Source organism: Cydia strobilella, chromosome 8 (assembly GCF_947568885.1).
Source record: "Cydia strobilella chromosome 8, ilCydStro3.1, whole genome shotgun sequence".
Taxonomy (NCBI): Eukaryota; Metazoa; Arthropoda; class Insecta; order Lepidoptera; family Tortricidae; genus Cydia; species Cydia strobilella.
The window spans coordinates 3,917,793-3,935,729 of NC_086048.1; the positions used below are offsets into that span (position 1 = coordinate 3,917,793).

Here is a 17,937-nt window from a genome sequence, read left to right on the forward strand (position 1 = left end):
ATTTTTCTATATTTCACACTTTGCTAGTCACTTGTTGATTGCTCAATTTGTTATAGCTTCTATAGATACTTGTGCTATATGTGCTTTCGAATACAATTACAAATCGATTGTACCGTTCGTTCAATAAAAACTATTAAAAGTTACAAGAGTTCACATACTGCCTGTTAGATAATGAATCGTTTTGCTAGATCACGTAATAGTTGGTATATCTATTATATTAGTCTAAGTCTTGCAAAGGGTTGCGAAGGTAGGTACGAGTATTGCTTAATTTCTGCCATGATAGCAATGCTGAAGCAAGGAATGTTGAATAAATCTTACCGCAGTTAGCACAGCCATAACTGGAATAGTTTAATTAATTATAAACTACTAGTAATTCACCCTTAGAAACGGGAACTGTATCTTTCTGCGATTTATCAACTATGTCTTAAGTGCGCTTTAGATGAGTTTCCGTTTGCAAAGACGTTTATGGGAATCGTTTAAAGAAAGTTCTGCGTGCTAAAATCCTGTCAATATCCGTTCCATAATTTGTATTTGTACCTACACGCATTGCAGCTACAGCTATTAAGTAATTTAATTTAATTTAATTTAATTACATTTAATTACATGAGATAGATTACATTATTTTAATTACATTTAATTACATGAGATAGATTACATTATTTTAATTACATTTAATTACATGAGATAGATTAAATCATTTTACAATTGTGAGCCTTATCATATTAATTAGTATTGTTACATTAATAAATAATAATAATAAATAAATTATTTATTTGGCAGGCAAGTAATGAAAATAGATTTACAACTATAGCTTCAGGTCCGATTAGATCCGCGGCGATAGCTTCACACGTACTTAGTCTTGTTGAAGTTGAAACGCTTAATTCCATAGTGTTAAGAGTTCTGGTGCAATTGGCATTGTTCACGTCTCAAGTCGAGGTTGTTTCTTACACATGCTCTATTGATTTGCGCACACAATTCACACTTCAGATCGTAACATCGCGAGTTGCAGGAAGCCATTGTTTCTCTGAATCTGCGGATGTTTTTAACAAACTATTATCTTCGGGTAGTTAACGTGCGTAAAAGTATACCACCTTTACATCGAGCCAATTTGGATTTGGCAATAAGTTACGAAAACTAGTCAAGTAGACCTGCCTATGTATGAATAGTTAATCTAGTCGTGGTTTATCGAGCCATTTTTGTAAACTAAAACGCTATCTTTCAAATCAACGTGTTGCCCTAGATGGTTTGGTACGTGGACATTTTGTAAGTTTCTAAGAAAGAAATGGCCTTATGCGCACAAGGACTGTTAGGCAATCGCTGAGTAACGACAGATCCGTCTGAAGTAGTCTGATTCACTGTTGACGACATTATTAACTCTTAAGTTTTAAGTTAGGTAATAAGCGTAATAATCGATAATGTATGTTAATGTTTCATTTCACCGAACTCTCTTAAAATACTCTGAATGAGTCGATGCTGATTCATAAGAACCGTGAGAAATCTGGCACTTTTCAAGTTAGGTTAAGTGCTCGAAACTAATCATCACTTTAAGGTATTAAATTTGTTTATTGTAGGTACACAAAAATATTTTCAGGGTTGTTAAGATTAACTTAAATTAAACACAGTTGACAAAATGTACCTGGTATAGAAAAATACAGTCAGGTTACTCTGGTTCCTACACTAGGCTTAGCCTGTCTCGTAGGTAACCCAGACTCGAATGAGTTTAGTTTAGTTTGAGTTTATACAATTAATTAACATAAAGAAAGAAACAAGCATTCTAAAACTATCTTAAATTATATTGATTCTAACTTTAAACTTATTGGAATTTTAAAGTGAATGTGTGTGTGTGTGTGTGTGTGTGTGTGTGTATGTATGTATATGGGTGTGTGTGTGTGTGTGAAAAGAAAATTATTTAATTGTCAACTTTTAGAAGTTCTTCTATGTCCTCGTAGGAAAGAGAGCTAGAAGAACTTCTAAAAGTTGACTTAACTGAGTACATACCTAATTTGTATTAACTGAGTACATACCTAAGTTTACGTAAATAACTGACAGATATTTATATTTACATTTAAATGTATGGCGAACTCATTGATTCTAATTTCTTACTAAAAATTAAAATGCAGTAGCTCAAACCTGACCTAGGTTGGCTCATAACTATATAGGTAGTCGGTAGTTACACTCAAAAGTACTCGTTGCATCTGGTTTCCTTATTAAAAGCACGTTTAATATTGCTCTAGTTCTTATAGTTGTCACTGCACTGTGATTAGCTCATGGAGCCGTTACGGTGGTTATTGCTGGAAACTAGATCGCGACCTATCACACGAGAAGTCGAGAACCTCTCACGGCGCCATTCATACAAATTATCGATTCAAGTTTGTAAAAGCGGTGATTTGCGCGAATGTTTGAGATAAAGGTTTAAACAAAATTTGCCTATATGAGTCAAATTAAACCTTTCTAATCCCTGAAATGGACCAGATACAAAAAAACGTTCAAATGAAGACTTATTGCCAGTTCATACCATAGTATTGCCCTAAAAGTTCTGCATAGAAAAACAAACAACATGAACATGATAGTGATAGGGTAGTAATTTTTGCCATACTTTGATTGTACCAAGATATAACTAATTTATATCTTGGTACAATCTACTAAATACTACTTACATACTTAAAACAAACTAGTAAAATGTTGAAATTATTATCTTTTGTTTTAGGTGTTGTTTTGTAATTCTTCTGTTTTTGGAGGCAAACTCGTGACTTATGGTTAAAGTAGACTGTCGAAAATATTTTAGGTAGGTTAAAGTTGCGATAACAGATAAATAACTAAATTATCAGACTAACAGAATTGTTATTTAAACCAGGTAATGTAGGAAGTGATTATTTCATAAATAAATACTGTAACACTTTCATATATTTTGCAACAAATTTAAATAATGTCCCAATAAAAATAAATTTTCGATCAGTCAGCGGAAGTAAAAGAACGTATGTGTGGGCGTTCTGCTTTAACCATTTTCCTTAAAAGGTGGTAGGCTTTTTAGCATGCGTGGTTCCAAGAATGGCCCAAGGGGCAGAACTGAAAGGATCTCGAATCTCGATCGACCACTAGGTATAGGTACTAAATCACGAAGACGTCAATGACTAATAAGCCACTGATTAATGGCCACTTTTTTAAACTCAACGCCGTAAATTCTTAGTAAAGGAAGATTATTTATTATTAGCTTAGATATCCTTAAAGGTTAAGTTTGATCACTTTTAGTGACTTTAAACCACTTGACTTTACAAATGAACAAGCAAGTCTTAATAGTGTGAAGAACACTTATAGAATATGACATCACGGTGAATATAAATAATGTTTCGTGGAAGTCATTAGACAAAAAACTACTAATAAACGCAAATTAATTTCGTCAGTTTTTAAGCTTACAGCAATAACAATTTTCTACTCTATTTTAGTGGCGATATAACAGTGTTTTATGGCTTATTGGTGATATAGCTAAACTATTATCTAACTTAAATTTTAATATCGTGTTATCGTGTTTTTATATCGTGTTACTAAAAAGTACTAAAAATTCAAAAAGTATCACATGTACGAAAAGAAAACTGGTCATCGTACAACTCGACACACTTATGACTCAACGTGAAAGTCAATTCATAAAATAAATACGATCAGTTGACTGATGCATGACTTTTTTTATAATATTTGTTTGTTTGTATTGTTTTACTTATGTTTCTGTACAGTTCGGGAATAAGTTGTCAAAAATGTTTACACATTCATCCCTCCGGACATTCCTTGGATGTGTGGAGTGTGAGTCATACATAAAGAGCCAATAAAGACCACAATGCATCTTAAGTTTTGTTATTTTTGTAGTAACAAATTCTTTAGTGCTTTGTGAATATAGTTAATTTACTTTGTTGTATTTTATGACATATTTTACATAGCGGTTTATGCTAAGGTCAGGAGAAATATGTATGCAAGTTTGTTATCTGTTTACGTCTCAAAGATTAGAACTGGAAAATAAACATCTATTCAAATGAGAAACCTGATATACTTGTACTTACCTATAATCTGTATATATAATACTTAAATGAACCAACATCAATAGTTGTATGACATCAACAGTGTAGTGTAGTTTAATGGATACATACATAATAATTATACATGAAATTGTAGAGTCATATGTGTAATTGTGTATACTTCACGCTTATACATATCTATCTTTCAATAAAGCACTTGCAATTACTATTGACTGGTAGAAAAGCCTAGGTAGGCACAGGGTTTACTTTTAAGTGATTATTACACTATTCAATAGGGATATATGCATGTATATTACTTAAGTATTGATGTAAATAATTATTGGTAAACGTTATTAAAAAAAACAAGTTTAGTGTATGGATTCAATACAATTGAGATATCACAGACACATCCCACACCAAGAAATTCCAGATTAAAACAATAGCTGGCCTCATACATAAAGGGCTAAGGGATCTCTTTCAGATATTCCGCCATTTTAACAATAACTTTATGATTAGTAAAGAAACCTATTTAGGCTATTGTTAGATAATAAGTAGTCAAATATCAACACGCACACGTGCGTTACAGGTTGTGCACGTGGTGTGCAAACATCTTAAAACTACCCAAACTTAACGCTATGACTTATCGCCTTAGAAATATAAACAAAGCTTCGTGTAGCCGTAAAAAATAGAGATAGCGTTATCAAGTGTAACTAGAGTGAGCGAGATGGAATCCAAGTGAGTTAAGTTAACAATAGGCTTCGAAAAAAAGTTTACCTGGAAGGTAGCTTGGGTCGGGAGCCTCTCCAGTGTGTTTCAAAGCCTTAACTGTGATGTGCGTTTCAGTTTGTAGAAAATGTAATTTTATTTCAATCAGGGATCGTTAAGTGCGATTTGTGTGTGTGTAATACCTATAGGTAAAGTGGTGTGACTGTTAAATAATTGAACTCAACAAAAAAATGGTCCTTTGTGACCACCTGTTAGTCAAAACAAAATGTGTGTTTCGCGCCAAATGGAACGGTCCGTTTCTTGATAAACGTTTCAAGAATTAATTAAACGTTTTAAATATTCTGTGAACTTCTTTTTTTAAAGAAAAGAGTGTATCTTAGATGTTTTTTAAAGACTCGCGAATGTAACACCCCAAGTGTTGTATTGTAAATGCTTCAGACGGGTCAATAAAACATAAAATAATAAAAGGAAAAATTCACGAAAGCAATAAAAACTAGCATAGTTAAACGTACTCATTTGAATATAAACGTATCGAACGTGGTCCGTATTCTTATCGCTACATATACTGAATATATACCTATGTAGCATTGTTCGCGATGAACTCAGAATGACAATGAGTTAAAATGATAAAGTTCAGATACAAACGCAAAGAGCCCAGCGATGGGAAGGCGAAGATCGACGTTCTGAAGGATCGGGAGTTGTTGCCGCCGAAGGACATGGTGGTAGTGGGTTCGATGCCGGTGAAGCACAATACGCTTCCGAGGACTAGAAGGAGGGATTCGCCGGAACGCGCGCCGCTGAGCCAGACGACTATAGCGCTCTTTAGAGTAAGTTTTATAACTTAAGTAATTCAGTTATCAGTTTAGATACTAACTATATAGGGAAGGCGATAGTTTAGTTGTAAAGTATATTTGTCTCAAGTGTCTACAGGTAAACAAGCATCTATTAAACGACCAGTTTTATGGATGACTCACGTTAGACCGGGCCGTGACCGGGCCGGAGCTTCCGGCGCTTCGTTTTCTATGGAAAGCATCACGTGATCACCTGTCATGTCATAGAAAAGTAAGCGCCGGAAGCTCCGGCCCGGTCTAACGTGAGTCATCCTTTATCCGTCCATGTCCATGTCCGTGTCATAAACTGTAATAACGACTAAATAACTTATAAGTAAATATAATATGGATAGACACATTACAGCATAGAAATCAGTATCTTTACTGAAATACCAGCAAAGCAAATCAAAATTAAAGAAACCAATACAGTCGTAATAACGATAGAAGAACTGTTCAATTACAGCAAAGCCCTTGTCTCTTGTGCAAAAGACATCAACGATCTCGCACTGCTGCTGGCAGACTCGTTCATCCGTTATTCAGAGGAATACCTACACGTAGAAATAACATAATAACAACTAAATAGCAAAACAGCAATTAAATGTCATTTATTAAAGGAATAATTCGTGTCTTATAAAAATGTCCAATGTAGTAATTTTTGAGCATTAAAAATCAGGTCTTCCCACTCTACATATGTACCTACATGTATAAAATAAGTACTTGTAATGTACGGCGAGCAGCCGACCTCCCTTACGGCCATTGTGTCCTCTAAAGGCAATTTGTCGAGAATACTAACGAAAGAGGCGATTTAGTATGCGCCAGCGCAAAGCCTCCTCCGGTACAGCCTGCCAACTTACGTGCTACACCATCCAAGTGAAAATAAACCTTAAACTTAAACAAATAAGCACGTGAAGGATAGTAAAGTTATGATGGTAGGTTGGTGGTCGCTTCAATCGTGTATTGTTTCAAAGGAAATTTGTGACGATAGTTTATTATGCATGTTATTTATATTCATGATTCAGCTAAGCTTTTGCGCTGCTATTGATGAGCTTCTGTGGGCTTTCAAATAGCGTTGGCTATTAATTATGAAGTATGGAAGGCAAAGCTGTGTGTGAATGTAAAAATCATATAAAGATATTCGCCTTTTGGTTGAAGCTCTTATCTTAAGACAAATTTATGTAACGTTTGCCTAACAGGCCAATTGGAGTTTTAGTTATTAGATCTGTTTCCGATATGATAAGATCTGTCAGTGTCAGAAGTGACGTTTTTGGTTGAAGAAATGTCACTTTTGAACAGACAGATCGGTATCATATTGGAAACAGATCTAATAACTAAATCTCGAATCTGCTTGTAAGTAAACTGCAGCGACTTAGCAGAACAAAGTGAAGGAGTGTCATTGTAAACGACATATTTTCTTAGAAAATCTGAAAATGCACGAATTTGACATGATAATTCAAGTAACATATATATATACAATCTATGTCTGGTACTAGTTTTTGTTGCTAAAATTTGTTCTAAAAAGAAATTAGACCAAGTAGTGAGTAGAGGTATCTATCTTATTTAAGGTTGTCGCTTTAAAATGGGAGCGTAACCACAGGGCGGACACGCCATACATCAAAAATCATTTGCGTTTCTATGTGTGACGGCCGGTCTGTAGTCTGTACACGCGTCACTGGTCACGGCGTTCGTCAAAAGCTCGTCAATCTGCTGTCGCGGGACGAGGTAATCCGAATCGGGGCGGGGCGGTGCGTGGCCGTTCTGTATGATAAATTGATAATACTATTACTTACTCTGTGGCGTAATTTCGATTGTATGGGAACAGCTGTTTAGCGACTGGTCCATGTGACTCTCAAGCCTGTCTAGACAACGTGATCATCTCTTACACTGATTCAACCTTAGAAAACTGACATATCAAGCTGCCAGCTTTTCCCTAAGTCGGTCTAAGTCTAGCCTCAAGAGCACTGAAACCGCAAGCCAGGTCACGCGCATGGGAGATTCCCACACAACAATGCCCCAATGTCGTCATGTTTGATGCATTACTTCCGGGTCTTCATATCGGTGCAGGCATTGTTCTTTGAAGTTCAGGTTGAAAGGCCACGATCCGCATACCTAAAAGAATGCACGGGAGAACTATTCGATTGATTTCAAATTGATCTGGTTTTGATAGCGCAACGTATGCAACGATCTAGGGTGATTTTGTTGTCTGACCGCACTTTGAGGGGTGGATATGTAGGTCATACTGAACAACTTTTACTATTGGGCTAATCTCGAAATAGCGAAAAAAATTTGCGGTTCCATAGAAAATTTTATCGTAAACATTGTTAAGTATAATTGTAAAAATTCACCGTTTTGTGAATTAGAAATTAATTAGAAATTACCTATAGTTTAACAAGTATGTAGAGCGATTTCAGGCAATCGGCAGAATAGGTTAAGTAATTTATGTTAAAGATGGTATAATACATATATGCCCTTTAACAAAGTGAAATAACAAAAATAACTTTGAATACAGCAACGTATTTTATTTATTATCATTATGTAAAGCCACAGACAATATAAACCAACAAGAATATATCAATTTTCATTGCTCGAAACTAACTTTTATACAACAATCCAATATGCTGCAATCAAATTCACACCACAGATAACTAAATCAAAAAGCATCATTCGAATTTCAATCGTATGTCGTTTGTTATAAGAATGAAAACGGTCGAACAACGAATTCGCTTGATATTCCTAATGGAATCGTATAAAGCCTTTGCAATCTATTGTAATTTCAACTGTAATAGCATAGAACTGTCACATTTTTTTTTTTAATTTAATGAGTAAAATGTGACCTTTAGAAAGTAACTTTTGGAAATGTTTTAAAACAATAGTGAGAGAGCTTGCGATTCGCGTGATAGTGGTTATTTGATGGCAAACAAGAGTGTCTATTGCTTTAGCTTAGCGGAAGAGTGGGCTAATACGAGATGATTGACTTCATTGAAACAAATACATTTGACTATTTACGTTCTACTTGCCTTACATGACTAAGAAAGAAAGGATAAAATACAAAAAAAAAAGTGTAAAAAACGAGATAACGACGACGAGAATTATATCTATTAACGGTGCTGTTCTTAAATTACAAATGCAAAAATCATATAATACAGTAAAAACATCCCTTAATTGGTAGGTAGAACGTTCAAATGGCTACAAAAAATAAATTGCTAGCAAATGGGGTCAATTATACGGCTATTATATAGGGCACTATTAATTAAGGAATTAGCAAGTATCTCGAGTATTTTCAGAAGGCGTTTCCGTTTATTAAATGTACCTTATTGAAACCATAAGCCTCTTACTTAACCTAATTACGTTAATATAAATTACAAATTAACTTTGTCAGTTTGACTAACATTTTGGACGCCAATGACCGATATATACGCACCGTAAGTTCAACGCCAAAGACCGATTAATCCGTCATAGACCACAGAGCAACATAGACCTACATGCATATTGCATATGCATAAAGTTCAATTTCAGTTTTGACACTTCGGTGACGTGGCGTCTGGAGGATGAAAGCTTTTCGTGTTTGACACGCCGTCGAAAAGGTTAACTCTCAACTTAAGCTGTGTTTTTTTGCACACCGGTGTTTCTGTTTTCTTCCTGTACCTAATAGTTGATACAATGAACTGACTTTTTGTAATCCTTATTGCAACGAGATAAAGTCTATTTGATATCAGTTGATGTTGTACGCGGCGGAAGACACGACGCAAGCTGCGTGCTCATCCGCCGGATGATCGTAGCCATCTTGTATAAGCCTTATGTTCGTGTAATGATATAAGATCTGTCTTTCCGATCTTTACACTAAAAAGGGTAGGTTGTATTTTCGTAGTTAGTTAAAAAATAAAAAATGAGCATAAGATTTCAAAATCTACTTAAAAAGGTACCTATTTACTTAAAAGTTAACTGTCATTCGAGTAGCCCGCTACTCCCGCGAGTACAACTTTGAACACGTGCGACTATTGTCCAAAAGCGTCAGAGCGTAGGAAATGTTTGTAGAGTGTAGTCAAGTACCTAAGTCCAGTAAAACCTGCTTAATACCTTTAATACAATTTCCTGCGTAATACACCATTTTATACACTGGTCCCTGCTTTCCCACTTCACTCGCGTTTTAGCCTAACCTAAAAGTGTTAAGGCAAGTTTGTACATCAAAACATCAACTCGGGGTCACGGCGTATTTGTGACCTATACCTTTACCTGGCTAAATCCAAAACAACTTATGATCATTTGATATCCAAAAGGTTATACGCACATACGCCTTTTTGTCAACTTACGGTAAAGTCGTAGTTGCCTTCTCGTGTTCGTGCCGTACCGGTTTTCGACCAGCCTTATCCAACAAACCAAACGAAATCCAACCCTTCACTTAGATTCTTAAAGTTCGTTTTCGATTAAGCGCCGATCCGGTCAAGACTTTCTTTATGGAGAGCCAGTAACAGACCTCAACGTTTTTTACGCACGTAAGCATTTAGCAGAATCAATATTAACACATTTCCCGTACCAGTTTAGTTATAGAAGGATTTTACTGTTTGACTTCCCGATTTGCATATTTTTAAGCGAATTGTGACCGTTTGCGAAACATGTTCTAGAGCTCAAAAACACCTTGTTTTGAGATAATAGACTCCTTTGGGCTGATTGTGTAACAAGAGTTTTAGATTGGATGTCTTAATGACATTGAAAAACTCAGAAAATACCTTAAATCAAGAGTTTAATCTTTACATGGTTCTTTCAAATTCTGGCCATTGAAACCGAACCGAACCAAACCGAACTCTCCCCTTGTTACAGGAACTCTTCGCCCAACTGCAATGGTCTGCAGAACGCGCGCCGGCAGCCGACAGCCTCCGCCGCGCGCTCGGCGGCGGCGGCGCCCGCTTCCAGCTCGGTTGCATGGCCGACGCTAGCGAGTGCTTCGAGCACCTACTCCTGAGAGTCCATGCTCATGTAGCAGCGGGGGATAGAAGAGACGATGATGCGTGCAGAGCGCCGCATTGCGTTCCACATCGGAAGTTTGCGATGATGCTGGTTGAGCAGTCGGTGTGTGGCGCGTGCCAGGCTACGTCGGAACCGCTGCCGTTTACTCAGGTAATTACCGTGTTTTTAAACGAGTGGTTAGAACAATTATTTAAGTACAATTTAGATCACACCTTATCTAACATTAAACAGTCTGAAATAATAAAAGTAGATTTGTAGTTTTGTGTGGAGTTGGAATAAAGACGAGAAATGAATAACATTAATTTCTCTCTACTGTACATTTTGGTGTGTTAGGTTAGTCAAATAACTCAAATATTTAAATAAAAAAACAATTGTTTGGAAATAGCTATTTATGCAACAAGTGCGGAAAGTGTATGATTTCCGACGAGTGGAATTTGGAATACGAGTCGGAATTCATCTTTACGCACGTGTATCATACAATGTTAAACTATGCATTGTGCGAGTAAATAAAAAAACGTATCATGGCAAATAAGTTTAATCATTAAAAGGAGTGTTTTAAATCGACTCGAGTTGCGAATTACCTATTCGCACGTGTATCGTACGTTTTACAGTACATATAGCCCTTTAAACTTTCGACATATGCACGAAAAGTACTGTAAAAAAAAATTGAAAACAAAAAGCACTAGTGCGGAAAAGTAGTACTTTCCGCATGATATGGCTCCGTAGGAAACGCACTTTTCGAGCACATGCATTGTAAATAATAATAGGTATCTCTAATATACACTACAACAAATAATACCTATTAAAACGAAAATATGTAGAAGTGTGCACCACTAAACCAGTGATCTGATGAAATGAACATGTAGGTTAATTTTTATTTACAGATGGTACACTACGTGTCAGCAACAGCACTGACTGCGCAGGCAGCGCTCGGAGAACATGGGGATGGCTTCGGTCTGCTGCTGCGAAAGGCTGGCGGCATGGGCGACATAAGAGATTGCCCGGTAAGTTCATAGAAATGATCTAGTTGCTTCATGTCTGAATTGCTCTCCATGCTGTTTATTTAACAAATGGATCGCATTGTAGAGTCTGTACTTAGCAGCCCTCGTGGTTGTGTAAATCCCGATATGACTATGCGGATATACCTAAGCATGCTTTTTCGGAAGAAAATATATATAAAACCGTCTTTCTAAATGTAATAGACCGTAATATAATTTGTAACATAATAAGAATCACTTATTTCTTGTTGTTTGTTTACAGAACGCCTGTGGAGCCAAAATTCAAATCTGCCGAACTTTGATGAACCGACCTGAGGTAGTCTCTATCGGAATGGTCTGGGACTCTGAAAGGCCTAACGCTGACCACGTGGCGGCCGTATACGCCGCCCTGGGCACAGAACTCCGCCCCACCGATGCCTTCCACGCATGCGTCGACCGCGCCTGGGCAGCCCGAGCCACACACCGCCTCGTAGGCCTCGTAACCTACTACGGAAAGCACTACTCCACCTTCTTCTTCCATAGCAAACTGCGACTATGGATATACTTCGACGACGCTGACGTCAAAGAAATCGGACCGGAATGGTCACACGTCGTCGACAAGTGCCGGAGAGGGCGATTCCAACCCCTGCTCCTCCTGTATGCTGCGGTAGATGGAACGCCGTGTGACACCCGCCATGCTCCTAAAGATGTAGTGCCATTCCCTGCCCCAGAACCTCGCCGTGCAGTGACCCCGGCCCCAGAAAGAAACAGCACGGGCTTTGCGCGACGAGCCGTCACGCCAGGCCCTGACAATGAGTCAGACTACGTTAGTCGAAAAGCTGTAGAAAATATGCTCGAAGTCCAAGCGAACAGAAGAGCCCAATTAGCTCGAAGTCTGAGTACTGGATCGGCTTCTGATACACAAGACCGTCCGCGAGCGAGACGAGACTCCGGTAACTGGAGCGGCGACCGCAACAGCGCTTCATCTGCTTCCTCATCTACTGTTGAGAGTCCCTACATGTATACTAGAGGCCGTGGCCCTAGCAGTGTGCCAAGCAGCCCTACCCGCAAAGGAGAACTATCTAGTGGCGGTTCATGTGACGCTGGCTACGATTCCTACTCTTTGTCATCAACTGACAGTTTACCCCTCCAACAAGGCCTGCGACACAACCTGCAGTTGGCTCAAATTCCTGAACTGACGACGCGAGGCGACTGCGAAGCCTTATGTCTAGAAGCAGACAGACTGCTTGAGAAATCTCGGCATGCCGAAGATGCGGCCGATTATGAAACTGCTCTCGTTCTATGCGAGGCGGCAGCATCTAAAGCCAGAGCTGCAATGGATGCTCCATACAACAACCCGCATACTATGACATTCGCTCGGATGAAGCACAACACATGTGTTATGCGTGCCCGAAGTCTTCAGCGACGAATGGCTGGAATGACCAGAGTTACGGAAATTCCACAAGCCGCTCCCATTCGAAACACCAAGGGAGGTCTAGAAAGGACAACTACGCCAATCGAAATTTACGCCACCTTGCCCAAAAAGAAAGGATCTTCAAAGAAGTCACCCAAATGCATAGACGATGACTTGGATAGCTCTCCGCGCGAACGCCCACCGAGACATAAGTCGAGGGACGAAGAGAAAGTTAGAGAAAAGCGCTCGAGAAGTGAAGATCGAGGACGAGCGAGAAAAGAAATAACAGTAGCGACGGAAAAGAAAGAAGAGCCTGTAGAAGATAAAAAGGCAAATAAGAAACAACATAAGATTCGCAGAAAATTGTTGATGGGTGGTTTAATTCGAAGGAAAAACCGATCAATGCCTGATCTTACTGAGGGCGCCGACGGCAAGAATGAACCAACCAATAAGGAAAAGCGGGTCTCATCCGTTGATGACGGAGATGTGGGAAGGAAAAAGACTGACGATAAATCGAATTTGAGTGGGTACTTGTCTGAAGGACATTTGGAGTATTCGGCAGCAAGCGGCACAAACCCCAACCTCGAGAGGAGTAAGTTGATGAGAAAGAGTTTCCACGGCAGTGCTGGCAAGATGCTAACCGCGGCCAAAGTGCCTCCGCCGCCCCCGCTGCGAACCACTTCCCAGCTTAGCGGGCCTAAGTTCGAGTCCGAAGTGATAGAGCACAACTTACAGTCGAGGCCACCACCACCAGTGCCAATGGCGGGCCGTGGAGATTATCCTTACCCTCACGATGACCCGGAAGACGGTGGTTTCTCGGAACAGTACGGGGACGAGCCGCAATCGCTGCCATTCTTGCCGTCAAGCTACGATGGAAATCCTCATTACAACCGGCTTGAAGATTCTCCCTCCCATAATTTCCACACAGTCATTACGAAAGCGATGATTCACCAAGAACAAAGTCCTATTAAGAGAGAGACTATGCCACCCATTCAACCATCTCGCAGTCATATGCAAAATCTTAGCCACGCGTTTGACAATGGCGTAGATGTGGTCGACTGCGCCCTTCCCATGCGCAGATCTCCTCAAATGCTTGACCTGCCGCCTTACCCCAGTCCAATGAACTCGGTCAATCACTCACGGCAACCAAGTGAGGAATTCCCACCTCCTCCTCCGCCTATTGATTTGACACCTCTGCGAGATGAGTTAAACTGCATTCAAAACTCCAGCCATAATGCAATCACCGCACAAACCGATGAAGAACGAGACGTTCCCAAAGGTTCTCTGTTGGCCCAGTTGCAGGAAAAGAGAAATCAAATCCTAAGAAACGAAGAATGTCTATCGCAAATGAACGAGATTGAGACAAATAACAACAGCAGTGCTGATATTTGGCTTAAGGAGCTGCAGGCTAAACAGGCGGCATTAAAATTGAAAAGGTCTGGTTCCCTCGAGGGACAACTTTCAAGCCCAAGTGAAGCTGTTTCAACTAACAGCAACAATGTGAGAAACATTGCCTCTAGATTTGAGAATAGCGCACAAAATTCTTCAGACGGAGAAAGATCTCATATAGGATTTGTAGGTATGAGTGCCAATAGAGATGTAATTAACTGTTCGAACCAGTCTAACGCCGGTATATATAACCGACGTGCTTCGGCTTCATCCATCGATCCTAAACAGATGGAAGACGACTTTAGCGAGCAGAAGACTAGCAACAGTAATATCTACAACGACCGGGCTAAACCGAAGAAGAAGTCGGTATCTTTTTGCGATCAGGTCATTTTAGTGGCTACTGCTGAAGATCAAGAGGATGATAGCTATATTCCTAACCCAATCCTGGAACGTGTTCTAAAATCAGCCATGAACAAGCCCGAATTAACAACTTTGCCACTACAGTCAGAAAAGCCTTCGTTACAGAGAACAGAATCATTCGACAGCCAGTCGTCTCGATCAACAATATCCTCCCTTTCTCAGAACTCTTTTGTGCCAAATGATAACTCACACGCCGACTACATCAGAGTACAAAACGGTTATCCACAGTATCAGGTCGCGCAAACCAGGCCTCAACAACAGTTCAATAATCAAAAGAGTACAGGATTGTACCGCACCGACTCACCGGTGCAGCCTCCTCACAATCAAAGCCCTGGAAACAACCAGATATATCAAGCACTACCAAACAACACTCAGAACACGTCAAACCCCATACCATATACCCAGCCGCCGGCAGTCTACGCGAACAACAACTCAAGCCCACCGAACTTTAGTCAAAATCCCGCGAACAGACTCACGCCGACCCACAACCCCGCTTATGCCACCAAGCAACTGCCCCGAACCGTTCCTAACACCTTCGCACCGCCGCAAATGCACCAGACTCAACCACCGAACAACGCTTACTACCACCGATTACCGCAGCATTCCACCACTCCACTGCCTAGCAATAACTACAACACAAACCGCCAGTTTCCTCAGAACTCACCATACCAAAGCGTGCCCACCAACTCGCCAGCTTACCAAAGCTACCACAGCCCACCGACTAGCTACGCGAACTCTGACTACTCTAATCGATACCCACAGAACAGTACAAATACAAACCATTACACACAATCGCCTTACCAACGAGTCCCACCGCCTCATGGGGAAGCGCCTCTAGACTACAACGCCACATATCAGAAGAACTACTACCCTGATGGCAACCAGAACAGAGGCGCTGATCTGAGGCACTATGCCAACACGCAGCAACAGAGGATCTACCCCATGAACGATAACTCTCCTGTTAATGGCGAGCAGCAATTTCAGTATCCCCAAAGCGGTTACAATCCCTATCAGCATCTGCCGCCGCCAAAGCAGATCCAGAAGAAATCTGTATCGTTTGAACCTGGCACGAAAGGTGGAACGGAATCTCCAATACCTCCGCAGATGAATGGAAATGGATATGGAGAAAACCAAGGGCTTATAGGACATAAGGCTCTTTGTAACCTGTGTCGTAAAAAGTCTATAAATTCTCCAGCCATGTACTGTCCTGACTGCGACTTTTACATGTCAAGGTTCAAACCCCACTCATAGCGTTGTAGTTAATACTGTAGATAAATTTTAATCAACTCATCTAATTAGTCATCAGACAATGTAAATTGTCAACGAATATAATTTTAAAATAAGATTGACTGATCTCACTCGAGAATATGAAATCCGTAATTTTAACTTAGATTAACTGAGCTACTTAATTTTGATTAGAATGTTAATTATAGAAATTTTAAACTATATAAAAATGTATTTTTGTTACGATAAAATTAAAATTCATGAAAATAAACAATTTCATAGCTTATGATTGCAGTTTTATTGTTCAACGTACCCTAGGGCCAGGCCAGTTGCACAACCGCAATAATTATTTTAGCGAACTAGGTAATAAACGCCACAAAGTATTTTTCAAACACAATGGATACGGTGACACATGTCACCTCAATACAATTTTGCGAGATTTGGCTTCTTGTTTAAGGCAATACTGTCATAGTAAATTGTGTAACCCCAGTAAATTCACTGCCATCTTTCGACACACTTTAAAACTAAAAATGAAGATTTATAAAAATACGATAAAATGTATTTAAATATAGATAAATGTTTTTTTTTTATTTGCATTAATTATTTTTATGATTTTGACCCATGTTCTTTCACTGATATGCGTTAAAATTGTTAAATAACAAACGAAACCGTCAACGCCATCTATACGACAGTACTGAAGTGAAGTCTGAACGAGAATCAAATTTTCTTGATTTTCGAGGCACGTTTTTTCCTTAGACTGTATCCATCTATTACGGAGTTATATCTATCTTTGCCTTAAACATATTTAAGTTTATAAATTGTATTGAGATGACATGTGTCACCGTACCAATCGTATACAATACTGTAACTGTGACACTTCCCATTTACCTGACACCAACGTACATAGGTAACGGTGGCATACGGTTTGGTGCGACCGACCCTTAATGACAAAGTTTAATGGGACTGTTATTTTAAGTGGTCCTGATTTTCGGGCAGTACACCTACTACAACAACACCAGAAATCAATCTCAGGCGGCAGAAAGGCTTCTTTGCCTTCTCAATAAGAAACATCTTATTACACTAAACAGTTCCTGAAGTAGAGCCCGACAGAAAAATCGTAATGTAAACCCCTTCGTTCGCTGTGTAGAGCATTTTCTCATTGCCAAATAGGGTATAGTTGGTCAAGCAAATCTTTTCCGCAGAAAAAGGCGGAAAATTTTAAAAATGTAGGCGCGATGTTCTCGTCCCATAGAAAATTTGAATTTCGCGCCTTTTTCTACTAACAAGATTTGCTAGGTAACAAAGAGATATCTATCTTTGCTAGGTAATCATATTTAGTGCCAAAGATAATATTAGCGCCATCTGTTGAATTATTATTGAACTAAAAGCACTTTTAATTAGCACGCCATCTGGCGGTTTTTATACAAACTTATAGAGAAGGTAGGCTTGCACTGCATATCACACTGCATTTGACAAAGGAACTACTCAGACGTTCCAATCGAGTTCCAAATTAAACAGATAGATGGCACTGTAGACGATGTAAACGACACTTCGAAGAATGTTACCGCAGGTAAAAAAAATTGTTTTTAGTAGAATTTTAAATTTAATTTAAAAGCATCACAGGATTTATCATACCAAAAATAATAAAATTCAAATCTAATTTTTAACTTTATATAATGGAATAAAATAAAATTCAAAACTGCAAACATGACTCCGGGACTTAGGAAGTTTTATTTGACTAACGAGTTACAGCATGTTTTTATCTTTACTTGGTTTACATAATTGCATTCGATTTGCGAACCCTATCGGCTACTAATGAGGTAAAACGGATTCCATCGATCGGTCAAATGCCGCAATGTATCAGCAACCGCCCTCAAGTCTAATCAAAGAAAAAAAATGTACCAACAATCGCATGCGATATCGCCGATATGGGTATTATGGGTGAGATTTGTAAAGGTTGTAATTTAATTTTGTAGTACCTTTATTGAGGG

General features: G+C 39.0%; 2 protein-coding genes across 4 annotated transcripts in view; one reads left to right on the forward strand and one right to left on the reverse strand.

The window, feature by feature from the left end:
* LOC134743453 (uncharacterized) overlaps positions 1-16,232 on the forward strand; it is a 93,270-nt gene extending 77,038 nt beyond the window's left edge. For 2 of the 3 annotated variants that reach the window (XM_063676877.1, XM_063676879.1), the window contains exons 3-5: positions 10,376-10,672; positions 11,407-11,526; positions 11,783-16,232. In XM_063676877.1, the coding sequence (XP_063532947.1) occupies positions 10,376-10,672; positions 11,407-11,526; positions 11,783-15,973 (4,608 nt within the window). In that variant the 3' untranslated portion in view covers positions 15,974-16,232. Of the gene's footprint in view, positions 1-5,315; positions 5,558-10,375; positions 10,673-11,406; positions 11,527-11,782 lie in introns of all 3 variants that reach the window. The other variant, XM_063676878.1, reaches the window with a different exon arrangement.
* LOC134743454 (bone morphogenetic protein 1) overlaps positions 1-17,937 on the reverse strand; it is a 477,569-nt gene that overhangs the window by 402,765 nt on the left and 56,867 nt on the right. The window lies entirely within an intron of this gene.